The 13,005-nt window shown below is 41.6% G+C and overlaps 1 protein-coding gene across 15 annotated transcripts in view; it reads left to right on the forward strand.

Annotated features, from left to right (window-relative positions):
* Positions 1–1,092: 1,092 nt before the first annotated feature.
* The window catches only part of ADGRG6 (adhesion G protein-coupled receptor G6), a 121,797-nt gene continuing 109,884 nt past the window's right edge, over positions 1,093–13,005 (forward strand). For 2 of the 15 annotated variants that reach the window (XM_083828400.1, XM_083828415.1), the window contains exons 1-2: positions 2,435–2,521; positions 9,396–10,322. In XM_083828400.1, coding sequence (XP_083684526.1) covers positions 10,321–10,322 — 2 coding nt within the window. In that variant the 5' untranslated portion in view covers positions 2,435–2,521; positions 9,396–10,320. The other 13 variants (XM_083828402.1, XM_083828397.1, XM_083828412.1 and 10 more) reach the window with 12 other exon arrangements.

Raw genomic sequence — 13,005 nt, forward strand, 5'->3', positions numbered from 1 at the left:
TAACATCATAATGAAAATGGTAAACTTCAAAAGAATTACTGATTTTTTTTTTTAATTAATCTTTGTGGATTATCAAAAAGACCATTCAACTAAATTCAGATGTTTTCTTGCATGGCACTTATTTTAAGTTTATTCCTTAACCTTCTGTATTCTCTGCTCATTTATAATGAAAATAATTTAAAACAGAAAAATAAGAAAGCTATGAAAATAAATTATATTCAAACATCTTTAATCTTTGCAAATCTTCAGTATTTGAGCTCATATCTATTTACATTATTTGCAATGGATTGTCACTGTTTCTTGTAATAGATTTCAGAGACTAAGAGTGTTTCTAAGTAAAAAGTAATTCATATTATTAATACTAAGAGCAGTGTTTTTTTTCTTTTTCCTTAGAAGAAAATAATCCTAATGTACGCTATACTATAAAATTTAGAGCATGTAAGTAGCAGCTGCTCTCATGATTACCTCTCACACCATAAGGCTGAGATGTGAAGCGAGCTGCGGGAGCACAGGAACAGCTGCAATTCTCGTGCTGTGGGATCTGTCATCCCCTTGTGTGTCTTGGTCCATGGGCAAGTTTTGCTCCTCGTTTCAGAAAGAAATGAGTGGTTTCTTCCCATCTGCTGGAATCTGCCATGGGTAAGTGACAGACTCTTGCTGTCTCTGTGAGTAGTTTCATCTGTCCAGTGTCTTTTTAATCACAGCCCTGGGGAGACGGCTGTGGTATGTGGGGGATTATGCTACTGGCTGCTTCTGCACTTACCCTCCCCGAACACTCCTAGTTCTGACAGGATTACTTCGTATGGATATATATAATTTATCCACATATAAAGTAATGCTTAAGGAAGTTAAAGTTCCAGCAAAAGAGTATGGGAGATGCCTCTATGGAGGGTAGGACTGGTCTGTATTTCACAAGCAAAAATGCAAAACAGTGCTTAAAATTATGACGAAGTTAGAGGTGGGTCTTTCTTCCTTTCTTTTCTTTCTTTTTCTTTCTTTCTTTCTTTCTCTCATTAAGGAAGAGGTTTTGACAGACTTTGTAGTACGGTTTGTTCTTTTTGTTATGCTTTCAAAAATTTAATACAATTCAGGGAAATGACTGAATATATCTAGGTAATAAAGGCTTGGTTTTCATTTTTTATATATATATATATAAACAATAACCTACTCTTTTCAAAATACTCTGAAAATATTGATTTTTGAATACTTTAAAATCGTGTCAGAATTTTTCACTTAAGTAGGTCGTCGTGTAGAGTTAAGCTGAATAACATCGAATTTAGAATGTCTAATTTAAAAAACGTTACCATCATATGCTTGTCAGGGAGGAAGGTGTGGGGTGAAGGGACAAGGAAGGGAGGGGGAAGCAGGGCAGGAAGGAAAGAAATTATAACAGTAAGAATGAAACATCAAAGTTTCACACAGGATTAAATGACAAATATTTTCTTTCCTCCTTGCATATTTTTTGCCAAGCTTTGATTTCACAGTAGAGAAGCAGACATTCCCCCTCCCACCAAATTTTTCCAGGTCCTATTTATTCATCATAAAGAAATATAACCCCAACTGTTTTTCTTACACTCTCTCTCTTAAATTAAAGACAAAGACATAAGTATAACCATCCAAGGCATGAGCATAGAAGTAACAGTAAAAGAAATTAAGTGAATTCAATTCACTTTGTCTATGACAAGTTATAAGCACATTCTGCAAACATACTCTTTATAATTATAAATTTATATAGAAAGAACATCTATATTATAAATTATTTATAATATCGTCTTCACTAAATGGTAAATTCATGGGACATTCATTGCACATTCATGTTGCAATATGAGTAGATGCATTCTTGCTTTGATGATGAGAGTCACAGCAGTGTTTAAAAATAAATAAAATAAATTGAAAACATATGTATCTAGCTCACCTTTCACAATGAATTAAGCATATTCAGATGGAGGACTTGGTCTTCCATTGCAACTCTGAATTAGAGCAGTCTAAAAGTTTTGGTGTGTTTTTCTCCATTACTGAATTTCTTTCCTTGTTCTATCACTGTTCTGTGCAAAATCACTGGTATTTCTCCTCATCCTCCACATTCGCAAAAAGATATTCCTGTTCTAGTAATCATTCTCATAACATGGATATAGCTTTGATTTTTCTTTTATTTTCTTTTTATCTGCATATTTTTTCACAACTTTATGTTCTGACTGTGAAAGGAAAAGAAGATACAAAGAAGGAGTAATCAGTTCTGCAGAAGTGTGGATTCCTAAATCATCTTCTGGAAACATCCAAATTTGGGTAAGGCAGATATATATAATCTGGTAATTCTGAATTCATTTTGGCTCATTTAGCAGCATTCCTTCAAATAAATAAATTGTAACCTGTTTCAGATGAGCTTTTTTTCTCTCACAGCTTTTTCTTCTTTAGTTGTAGGTCCTAACAAGGATATTGTAACAGTTTCAGGTGAAGTTGGAGTAAAATATGGCAGCTTAAGTGGAAATTCTGGAGTTAGATGATCCTGTTTCAAAGAGAGGTGAGTATAGGACTTATTCCTGGAGAGAAGCTCAGTGAGATGGACATGGTAGAAAGTAACCACATAATGACGTATATTTAGATATAACCTTTCATTACTTACTGCACCCTCCTCAAGGTCCCAGCTTTATTTAAAAAATCATGATTAACTGCTGTATTTCCTCTTCCCTGTTAGCTTTTACTATGAGGGCAGCTGAGTACTTCCAGCTACATGTGAGGAATATACTTTCAAAATATAGAAGTGTTTTAAATAGAGCATGAAAATCACAATGGAAAATTATATCCTAAGTATTTCAGGCTGGACATTTAACATATGAGCTGTTTTCTGTAATTTTTCCGTTAATACCTCTGTGTGGCAGTACCCTATTTGGAAAATAAGGATAAGGCAGCATCTTTTCACAAGGGTGCTGTGTTGTCATGTATTCGGATATTATGGTTGGGGCAATTTAAAATGTGCTTTGAAATTAAGTGCAGTTTTTTTTTTTTTCTCTGAGATCATACTCTTAATGGCAAGTACTTTTTAATTTTAACTAACAGTTTTTGTACTGGCTGTGTCCTGGCAGTCTGAAGCATGAATCATTGCTCTGAACTCACACCAAAGTCTGTCCTATCTAGTTCAGCTTTTAAAGTGTACTTAATCATTCAATTTGGGGAGCTGAAAGCTGCCAGACCAGATGTTACCTGTATAACTCCATTAAGTACTTCAGGCTCAAGAAACAGACATATTTCTTTCTTGTTCTGTGGAACAGATACAATATGCTCACGTAATTTATAATAAAGCATATGCACAAGAAATTGAATTTACGTTATAAAGGAAGGTCAGTTTTTCACCTAGTTTTGAATGAATATTGTTCTCTTTTTGGTATAATTTATTGAAAAGTAGGACTGCAAGAATGTTTTACTCATACATATAAAAGCATACTGTACAATAGTGGCTTAAAATACTGCTATGTAACTATTGCAGTTTGAGCTTGAACACAGTGAAAAGTTCTAGAAGAGCAGTTGATAGCTACCTAATCTCAAACTCTGAACTGTCTCATTTTTTTTCCTTTATTCTCTTAAAAGTCATGAAGGGTTTATACATCTGTACAAATGTATTGCTTTTGCACTACAACTGCAACTTTCAGCTCTTTGAATTTTTTTGTTATAATGTTGCACTTTTGTTTAGCATATAGTTTCCATTTTGCATAAAAGAAGTATTATTTTTTGACATGGGAAAAAGCTAATTGATTATGATTAATGTACAATTAGTTCTGTTTCTATGTGATCCTGCTATTTAGTTACCACTTGTGTGGCTTTTAAAAAGAATGATGAATGAACTTCATAATGTTCACTTTAGTTTCACTTCTGATAAGCATCCAAATATTTTGATGCTTATTCAAAGCTTATCCAAAGTTTCCTAAGCTCTTGAGTCTGCAAAACTAGTCTGAACACTTAGACAGAGAAGGGCTTTCCTCATGAGGTTTCCAGTTGTTCCACTGGTGGAACCTGATGGAAATACCATGAGGTCAGCTTTTCTTCCAGTAGTTCCAAATCTTTAACATCTGGACAGAAACCGGAAGTGAGAAATCTTGCCCAGAATTTGTTTTATAGGAAAAGTTGGGTTCTAAAAATACGTGAAGAATGACTTGTTTTATTAACTCTTCCAAACTGGTTCATCCATGACTGAAAAAAATGAGAATCCAGAATTAGAGATGAATCAGGTTAATTGGTACCAGAAACTAGCCTAGTCAGCTAAAACCCTTGCTCCTTAAAATCTGATCATTTGATAAGTTACATATTCAAAGCAAAAATCAAATTTTTTGACATTTCAGAAGCTTTCAGGGATGGGTGTTCATTCTCATTCCAGCCAAGTATTTGGTCATACCTGCTACAATAGAACACAGATCCCAGTGGATCTGTTATCTCAGTTTTGTACAAAAAATACCTGTTTCCTCCTCATATTAATATTCTGGGGGAGACACCAGCTACCAGTGTTACCTTCTTTAAATAGCTCTAACTTCTGGGTTAGTCTACATAGAAGGTTAAGGAGTTCATCTGGTGTTTAATTTTACTGATAGCATTGAAATGACTTACAGCTACACAGACACTTTTTTAGATAAAAGAATTGGGTAGCTTATTGTGATCTACTCTCTTGTTTGATAACTAATAATTTCAAAGTATACTTAGTAGAAATGAATGAGCTCTTCGATGAAGCCCTGATTTTCAATTCTCTCATGATCTTGTATTTCCTGTGTTGCTTCTCCTTGTGCTTTATATCACACCACAAATGACTAGCTTTGCCTGCATATCCTCTGATTCTACAAGTTCTTGCTAACCACATTTATCTTCCTGTTGAGATACCAGAGACCAGTTCAGATCAGGCCCCTAATAATTTTTCATTGCTGATGCCAACATCATCATCCTATAGGTTCTTCATAGCAATAAAGTGCTTCACCTTGTAACGTGAGCATTGCTCCCAGGTTCATTGATCTGAAGCTGGGATAAAGTTCAGAGGATCCTCTTCCCCTTGAGAGAAATGGAAGTCCAGTAAGCCTTTATAAGTGGGCAAGCCTGGAGATCCAGCATCCTCCCCAATCAGAAATGTGTGTAAGAACAACCCTGGCAGCGTGCTCCTTGCATTTAGGGTCTCTGGTGTGCTTTGATCATGGGTAAGGAGATGAAATGGGCTGAAAAGAATGACACTGATTAAAAACCTGAAATGTTTTGTGAAAACTCCCCAAGTTAGTTTGCTGCCCAGACTGTCGGTTGCTTTGCTTGAGGTCACAGGCTTTGCAGAATTTTTTGGAGTGCAATGTGTACAGGCACTGTATATGCCATGCTCTCAGCACTTCATCAGAGACATTTCATTTGGCACAAAGCACAGCATTTTAGCCATTGGTAACCTCAGTACAACATGTATTTCATAACCAAAGTTTCGTACACATATAAAAAGCACACAGAGGAAGTACCAATAAGGCAAACATGAGTGAATGTTATCTCCTGAGCTTCTGCACATGCATTGTAAAATTACAGTAGGGTCACTGTTCACTTTATGATTGTCTTCAGGAGACAAAAGAAATTAAATTCAGTGCAACCATTTATAGGCAGTACCACCAGTTATGAAATTTAGTGAATATGGTCCTCCTAATTCCCTACCTTCCGGGTCCGTGGAAGCCCATGCTTACATGGTACTGGGTCACACATAGTAGCCGAATGCCATTTCACCCTGCTTTCTGGATCAGCAATCCACAAGAAGCATTCACTCACTCAGCTTTAAGGCACCCCTGCATGGCATACAGACAAAACCATCTCATTAAGGACCATAGTGAAAACTGACTTGCCACCTCTTCAGTTTCTTAGTAGTGGGAACTGGCCCTATCTGGACAGCATCTTCAGTCTGAGGGGAAAAGAGCTCTCCAGAAACAAGAACTGAAGACAGAAACCTGCCTCTTCCTTTGATTACCTCATCTACACCTGAAGCAGAAAGGGAAGGCTCTTTGTGGTCTCTCAAATGCAGGAAAAGAAGGAAAGAGGCTATGTTTAGAGACCTTCTGGCAGACTCGGTAGAAAAGCCAGGAAGTTCAGGCAGATTCTCTGGACTGTGAAAGGTGGCTTCCACTGTGACCCAGCTAGGGGCAAAGAAGGTTGACCTGGGCTGGGAAGTCTGGGTGAGATAGAAGACCCTCAAGAAGGAAGAGTTGCAGGACTGTAAAGATTACTTTATTTCAGAGCGTAATGAAACAGTCCTAGTCTGCTGTATCTCAACACTCTGAAATAATTCTTGAATTACAAATATTGGGAGCAGCAGTTCAAATCAGCCCTGTACCTTCACCTTTTAGATCAAAGTCCAGACTTTGATCCTCAAACCCAGCTTCTGGGAGCTCACCTTTGAACTTATAAACTCAGCTGGGGGTATCTACCATGTTTTCTCCAAGATAGGAGAATGGCCAGGCAGAAAGCCAGGAATGGTCGTAGGGTATAAAGCCAATTTTTTTTTCCCTTAGACTTTTTGAGAATGCATATGATCTTGAATTTTCGTGATAAGTTTATAACATTGCACTATTTATTTTAAGCTTCCTTTTTATTGTTGTGTGTTCAAGTGTTTTCTCTTTTGCACTGTTACAGGCACCACAGTTTCAGTATTCACACTTCTTTGGAAAATAAACACAGCTTTTCCTAAAAGTGATTGATATAGTAGGGAGGAAAGTTTCAAAAGAAATGTTCCAAGAAAAATACTGTTTCTAAAACACTAAAGTGAAGTATCCATATATAAAATGTGACATTTCATATTATTATTTCATGGAACATTCTTTAATATTCTTATAAAATATTTTCAGGGAGGCCCATGCAATGTTGCACAAAATGTAAGGACATAATCCTAACTGCAAGTTTAAAAAAAAAAAAAAGAGAGACAACAAAGCCATAAAAATCAGGGCTTGTAAAATTCATACAAATATTTTTCACTATTAATACTTCATGACACAGTCTGGAATATTCATAGAATATTCTATCCCTGTACCTAACAATATTCAGCCACCATAGTTTGTAGTTTAATAAAAATAAAGCATCATTGCCACTACAGACACAGTAAGAAAAGAATGAAAATATCTTCTTGCCTTTCTGTTGGTATCCCCCACTATATAGCCATATAAAGAATTTTTCACTGGTTGATCACAGCATTGTTTCCCAGACTTTGATGATTTTTTCCTCTTACGCATATTGTGCAGAACAGAGCGTGCAATGTTAACTTGAGACAGGTCTTGCAAGGTAGCCTGCAGTCTCTCACTCTGAGACAGAGACCTTAAAATCACTTTAATCCGTGCACACAAATTCTATTGCTAAGCAGCAGCATGACATGCATCAGATATCAGGCTTCCGCAGCTATGGCAGCAGTAGTAGATTAATTACCTCAAAATTACAAAGGGAACATTAACATCATTCTTTTCCATATTGGTCTTGAAAGTAAATATTCATTTTTTTTCATTTTTTCAGTACATGCAAATGGTGAATTCCCAGTGTCTTGAACCTTTTTGTAACATCTTGTGTTAATACGGTTTAGTAACATGATGATTAGCCGCCCTGTGGAAGTTAGTAGAAAATATCTGTAGCTGTTAAAGAGGTGTCTGTTACTTTTACAAAGAATTTGTTTCAACAGTGATATTAGGCCTCATAATTGATTTAAAAGCATTGTCTTCAGAGAAGTAATCTCTCTCCAAGTACCCACCCTACACCAAGTAGTTTTGCTATTGATTAAAGGCAGATGTGGCACAGTGAGCTGCTGCCAGATAAAGATGGCCATTTTCTCATGAGCAGTTGGCCTGCTGTTTGCTGCTCTGCATCTCTGAGACCGTCTCCAGAAAAAAAGTCCTACTTTGTCATCCAGAAAGTCTTCACTGCTTGTTATCCCCACAGGACAACACTGTCATTTCTAACCAGGCAGTGTTTTGTTTTGGGATCCTGAAGTAGCAAGGATATTGCTGTGAAAGAGAAAGTTCCTTCAGGAAACACTTTCTACAGTTCTTGTTCTCTCTTGCAGCAGGGGGGAGCTCTGCCTTGGTATAAAATCTCCCCAGTTGCATTGTTTTTGACTGACAAAATTTAAGCCACTCAGTGGGGTACCATCATATATTTCTCCAGAAATGTGTGTATATATGTATATATATATGAGTTGTTATATACATGCTTACATATATACATATATGACCAGTTTTCCTAATACAAAACAGCTTCTGCTGGTTTGGATATCAAGAGCAAACTAAGAACAGAGATTTAAAGAAAAACAACAGCTCAATGAAAGCATGACAAGAGAAAAATCCTGTGATATCTTTTTTTTTTTTCCTTTTTTTTTTGCTCCACTCCCAGGTTCTGGAATTGCAGGCACTGCTAATACCTTCCAAGTAGGGAAGAAAGATTAAGTTTCCAACATAGCCAGAAGATACACACTGCACACGAAAAGCAGACTGACATCTTCCAGATGCTATTGCCTTACTGTGTACATCACGTACGCAGTGAGTCCAATATGCCCAGGAGATATTGAGCGTAATTGTCAATTGATCTGCACCTGCACAACAAGTCCAATGCATTTTAGAAGCACAAACTTCATTGCGCCTGTGATGTAAATGCATGAGTACAATAAATCCAGGTGACGAGAACTTGCAGGTTTATTGCCCAAGCACAAACTGACTGTACGTAATAGAGTAAGTCTTACATGCATCAATACATTGGACTCACTGCAAATGCAACATAAAGTTGTTCTACACAGCCTTTAGACATCCTGAAATAGAGCAGGTGATTGCTACAGAAAACAGCAGGGCAAGTCCTCCAAGTCTGGGAGGAGAGCTGGCACGTACCCTCCCTGTGCCACCAAGTGCCCTGGGGGGATCCATCCTGTGCACCAGACCCAGAGGCAGGGTGGAAAGCAGAGCGATACCTGCTCAGAGCACAGAGCCCTGGATGTAGAGGAAAGGCCTAGCGTGCACAATGCTGTTCGTACAGTACACCTGTGAGTTGCAGCTGGCCATGGAAATGTGGCTAACCCAGACCCAGCAGATCCTGTGCCCATGGTCAGTGCCAGGAAGTTACAGTGAAAGGAAGGCTACAGCTGTTTGTTTATAAGGACAGATAATAAAAATTGACCAGAATGAGTGAATATTAATGTTCAGTACAAAGTTCATGAAAAATTTGGATTTTTTTTTAATAGGAACTCGATTTGTTTTTAAGTGCTATTGCATGCTAACTGCATTGAATGATTCACTATGCCAAGTCTTCTCTTTCTCCATCCTTCCTAACCCTGCCAGTGCAGATCCAAGGAGTATTGTGAAAATTCGGGATTTCTTTTGTGACCTTGTGCTTTGCTGTTTCCCTTGCTATCATTTCAATGCTTTTATCCTCAGCTCCGGTGCAGTACCATGTTCTTCAGATTTCAGTGGAACAACACAACTGCAGATCACCAGCAAATAGTGCAAACTACCATCTTCCCAAAGCAGTGCCCAGGACTGAGGTGTGGGCCAGCACAGCCTGTGTGAGCAGCATACTGCTTTGCATGCTTCAGAAAGAAGATGGATCAGAGATGATTGGCCTTTACCCACCTATCTTCTATCCCAAGAGCAGAGTAAAACGGCACACTTTAACTGTCTTGGGTTCTGCACCGGCAACCCTGGGACACAGCACGGAGGTTTTTTTCCCACAGTCACGCAGGCAGGCCTGCCTGTGCTTACCCCATCCACCTACAGATGCGCACTGTGCGTTTGACCCCAGAGATGCTGCGAGGAGGCTGCGAGCCCCGCGGCTGCTGACCCTGGGACGGCACCTCCCCAGCGCTGCCCTGCGTCCCCTGGGGGTGCCACCGGGGCTGCGGCCACCCTCTGCGGAGTGAGCGTGCTTGGGGGCTGCGCACACCAAACACCGGCGAGGCGGGGGCAGCCCCTGCCCCTGCCCCTGTCCCTGCCCCTGCCCCTGTCCCTGCCCCTGTCCCTATCCCTGCCCCTGCTCCTGTCCCTGTCCCTGTCCCCGCGGGGAGGCTCCGCGCGGTCCCGAAGTTTCCCCGAGTTGTGCCGAGAGAGGCAGCTCCCTGGAGGGGGGGGGGATCGAGGCGGCGGCGGCGGCGGAGGAGGAGGACGGGGAGGAGGAGGAGGAGCGGATCGGCGCGGTCCCGGCCGCCGCGGGCGGCGTGTGCGGGGGCGGGTGTGGAAGAGAGGTGGGCAAACAGCGATGACCTTTGTGAGGAGCCCGTGAGGGAGCGGGGCCAGAGGCAGAGCGAGCGGCAGCGGGGGAGGATGGTGGCTGCGAACCGGAGGAGAGCCGCCCCGTAATGTCACCATGTAAGTCCCTTCTTCGGACTCGGGCGGGGGCTGCCGCTTGCCGCCCGGGGCGCTCGGGGAGCGCGGAAAACACCGTCGGCTCCTTCGTCGTCGGGCGAGAAAACCCGGGCCGTATCGGCTGGGCTCCCCGCTCCCCTCCACGCAGTAGGTGATGAGTAATGTCAGGTCTGAGCCGCGCGGATAGGTAGGGCTGAAGGAATGGGGAAACGAGAGTTTCACCTCGGCAGCAGAGAGGGCAGGACAGCCCCGGTTCTGCCCCGGGCGGGCTGCGGCTGCTGCCGGTGTGCCCCGCGGGGTCCCGGGCGGCCGGTGCCTCTCCTCCAGCCCCGTAATCCGGCTCCCAAGACGTCTCCCGTCAGTCTCCCCCTGCTTGGAGGCAAGTAGCGAAACTCTCGGCCCCGCTGCCTGCCGTGCCCGCCGGTGCTCGAAGCACCAGCCCGGCCGCAGCCCCGCGGCCGCTCACGTCGAGGAGCCCCGGGCACGGCAGGCGCCGGTGCCAGCCCCCCAGGTGCGCCGCCAACACGAACAGGGAAAGAGGGCGAGGGCGAGGGCGGGCCGGGCTGGCTCCACAAAACCTTCCCATCCCCGCCGCTCTTCCCTGCAGCGCACGGCGGGCTGCGGAGGCAGCGAGGGGCTCCGCCGCTCTCCCGTCCATCTGTCCGTCCGCCCGCCCACCGGCCGCCTGGCCCCGGGCAGGCCTTGCAGTGGCCTCTGGGTGCCTTTCCCAAAATGTTTTGCCTTTGCTGACACGCTCTCGCCGAAGGTACTGGCAGCTCTGGGGTTAGGCGTGTCGGCGGTGCGCTCACGGCCAGGTGGGAGAGGAGCCGAGGCTGGACGTGAAGGGGAGCGGGGCAAGGGGGGCAGGGGCAGGGCTCTGAGCCGTGCGCGGGGAAGTTGAGGCACAACTGAGAAGTGGTTCCTGAAGAGCTGGCGCTGCGGTGCTGCCCGGCTACATATACTCAGCAAATGGGTTGCCTGCAACTCGGAAAAATTCCTTTTGGAAGGCAAGCCAAGGCGCTGAGACAGGGCTTAGTACAGCTGGCATTGTTTAATTTACATGGCAGTGTCATTTTCTTCATTTCAGTCGATGAGCGTGAGGGTGTTTTCTAGGTTGACTGTAAGAACAATTAGGAACATGTCAGGCTTAACAGAATGAAAGTTTCAAATGGCATTGTGTAATTAATCTTTCAAAAATCTTTTAAAGTGAGGGTTTCAAAATTAAAATCAAATCCTTGGTTAATCTGCAGGAACTGAAATGTGAGTTGTAATCGCCTTCACTTGTAGTTCCACGTAAGAGTGATTAAGCTTAAGATCTTTTTGTTTACAACCTATATAAAAATTGTGAAATTGATGTTATCTGTCTTTTTAAATTTAAACTGTCAGCAACATTTTTTCTTACCAGCTTTAGACATGCCAAAGACCAAAGAAAGTCATGTCACTCTGCCTGGGGCAGTATTCACATCCCACTCTAGGGAACTTTGCCGAAGCTTTGAACAAGGAAGATGGTGTATTCAAATATCTGTTCCATGATTTGAGACAATGCAGTATACAAATGATATGCTCCAGGATTATTCACATTTTGTGTATACTTTCTTGCAGAGCTGTGTGCTCCCTAAAAGGTGATGAGGTTGCACTAGCTGACGAGTGGCACGTAGACTTTTGTAGTTAGATGAAGCAATGCACCCACTAATTTAATCTTTAACTGAGTTGTTACCATCCATATATGGTTTAGATAAATTACATGTCTATTTTGCTCTTCTGGAATGAATTGTGAATAAGCCCATTGTCTCCCTATGTTATAGGAAATGAAAGTAGCTGTGGACTGGACTATTGAATTGGTAGCTAGAGCGCATAGATGGCCTTGTCACAGTGTCTACAAGCCAATAATGCCAGTTCATAGAAAATTTGGTACTTCTTCTGTAAGACTCCATGGAAGGGAACTTTCTAATTATTTTTTTTTTGGGGGGGGGGGGGGGTACTAAATAGATTGCTGTCATGAAACTACATCAAACTACAATTCATGTACCTCTATCACAGGTGTTTTAATAGTTCCCAAATATACTCAGTAATATGTTGTTCTGCTTCTTTATTTGACAACATACGATATGTTCAGAGCTACTAGCTTGTTACCGGTGGGGGACAGAACAGGGCTTTTTCAGTTAAATTGAAACTAAGTAGGAAAGAAACAACACTGTGGACCATGTTAATCAATTTTAATGCATCCAGGGTTAAAGATTGAAAAAATCTGCATGTGTTCTGAAACTGGCTCATCATCTTTATTACGGATTCCCTTGCTTACTTAACTTTTTGGTGTGTTTTAGTACATTGCAGTTCTCAAGTCCTGTCTCTGTCTTTCTCTCATATTAAATGACAGAATACTTCATTTTAATACTGTTTAAAAGAAGAACACAAAACTGAAGGGGTCTCTTGTGCTATCAAGTCAGTGCTGTTGCAGCAGTCAAGCATGTTATCAGATCACCCCTTGATAAGCTATAAACTAGCCCACTGCTGTTTGCTAATTTTTCTGTTGAATTATTCGTACGTTGTATGGGCTCCATTCTAGACATTAATAAACACTAATAATCAAGAAAATGAAATTTATAATAAACATAAGCATAGTGGGTATGAACAAATGAATAACATTTGCAGCTTTTTTTTATTTTTCTTTTAAAATTCCTGGCAA

This window comes from Anser anser, assembly GCF_964211835.1.
Source record: "Anser anser genome assembly, chromosome: 3".
NCBI lineage: Eukaryota > Metazoa > Chordata > Aves > Anseriformes > Anatidae > Anser > Anser anser.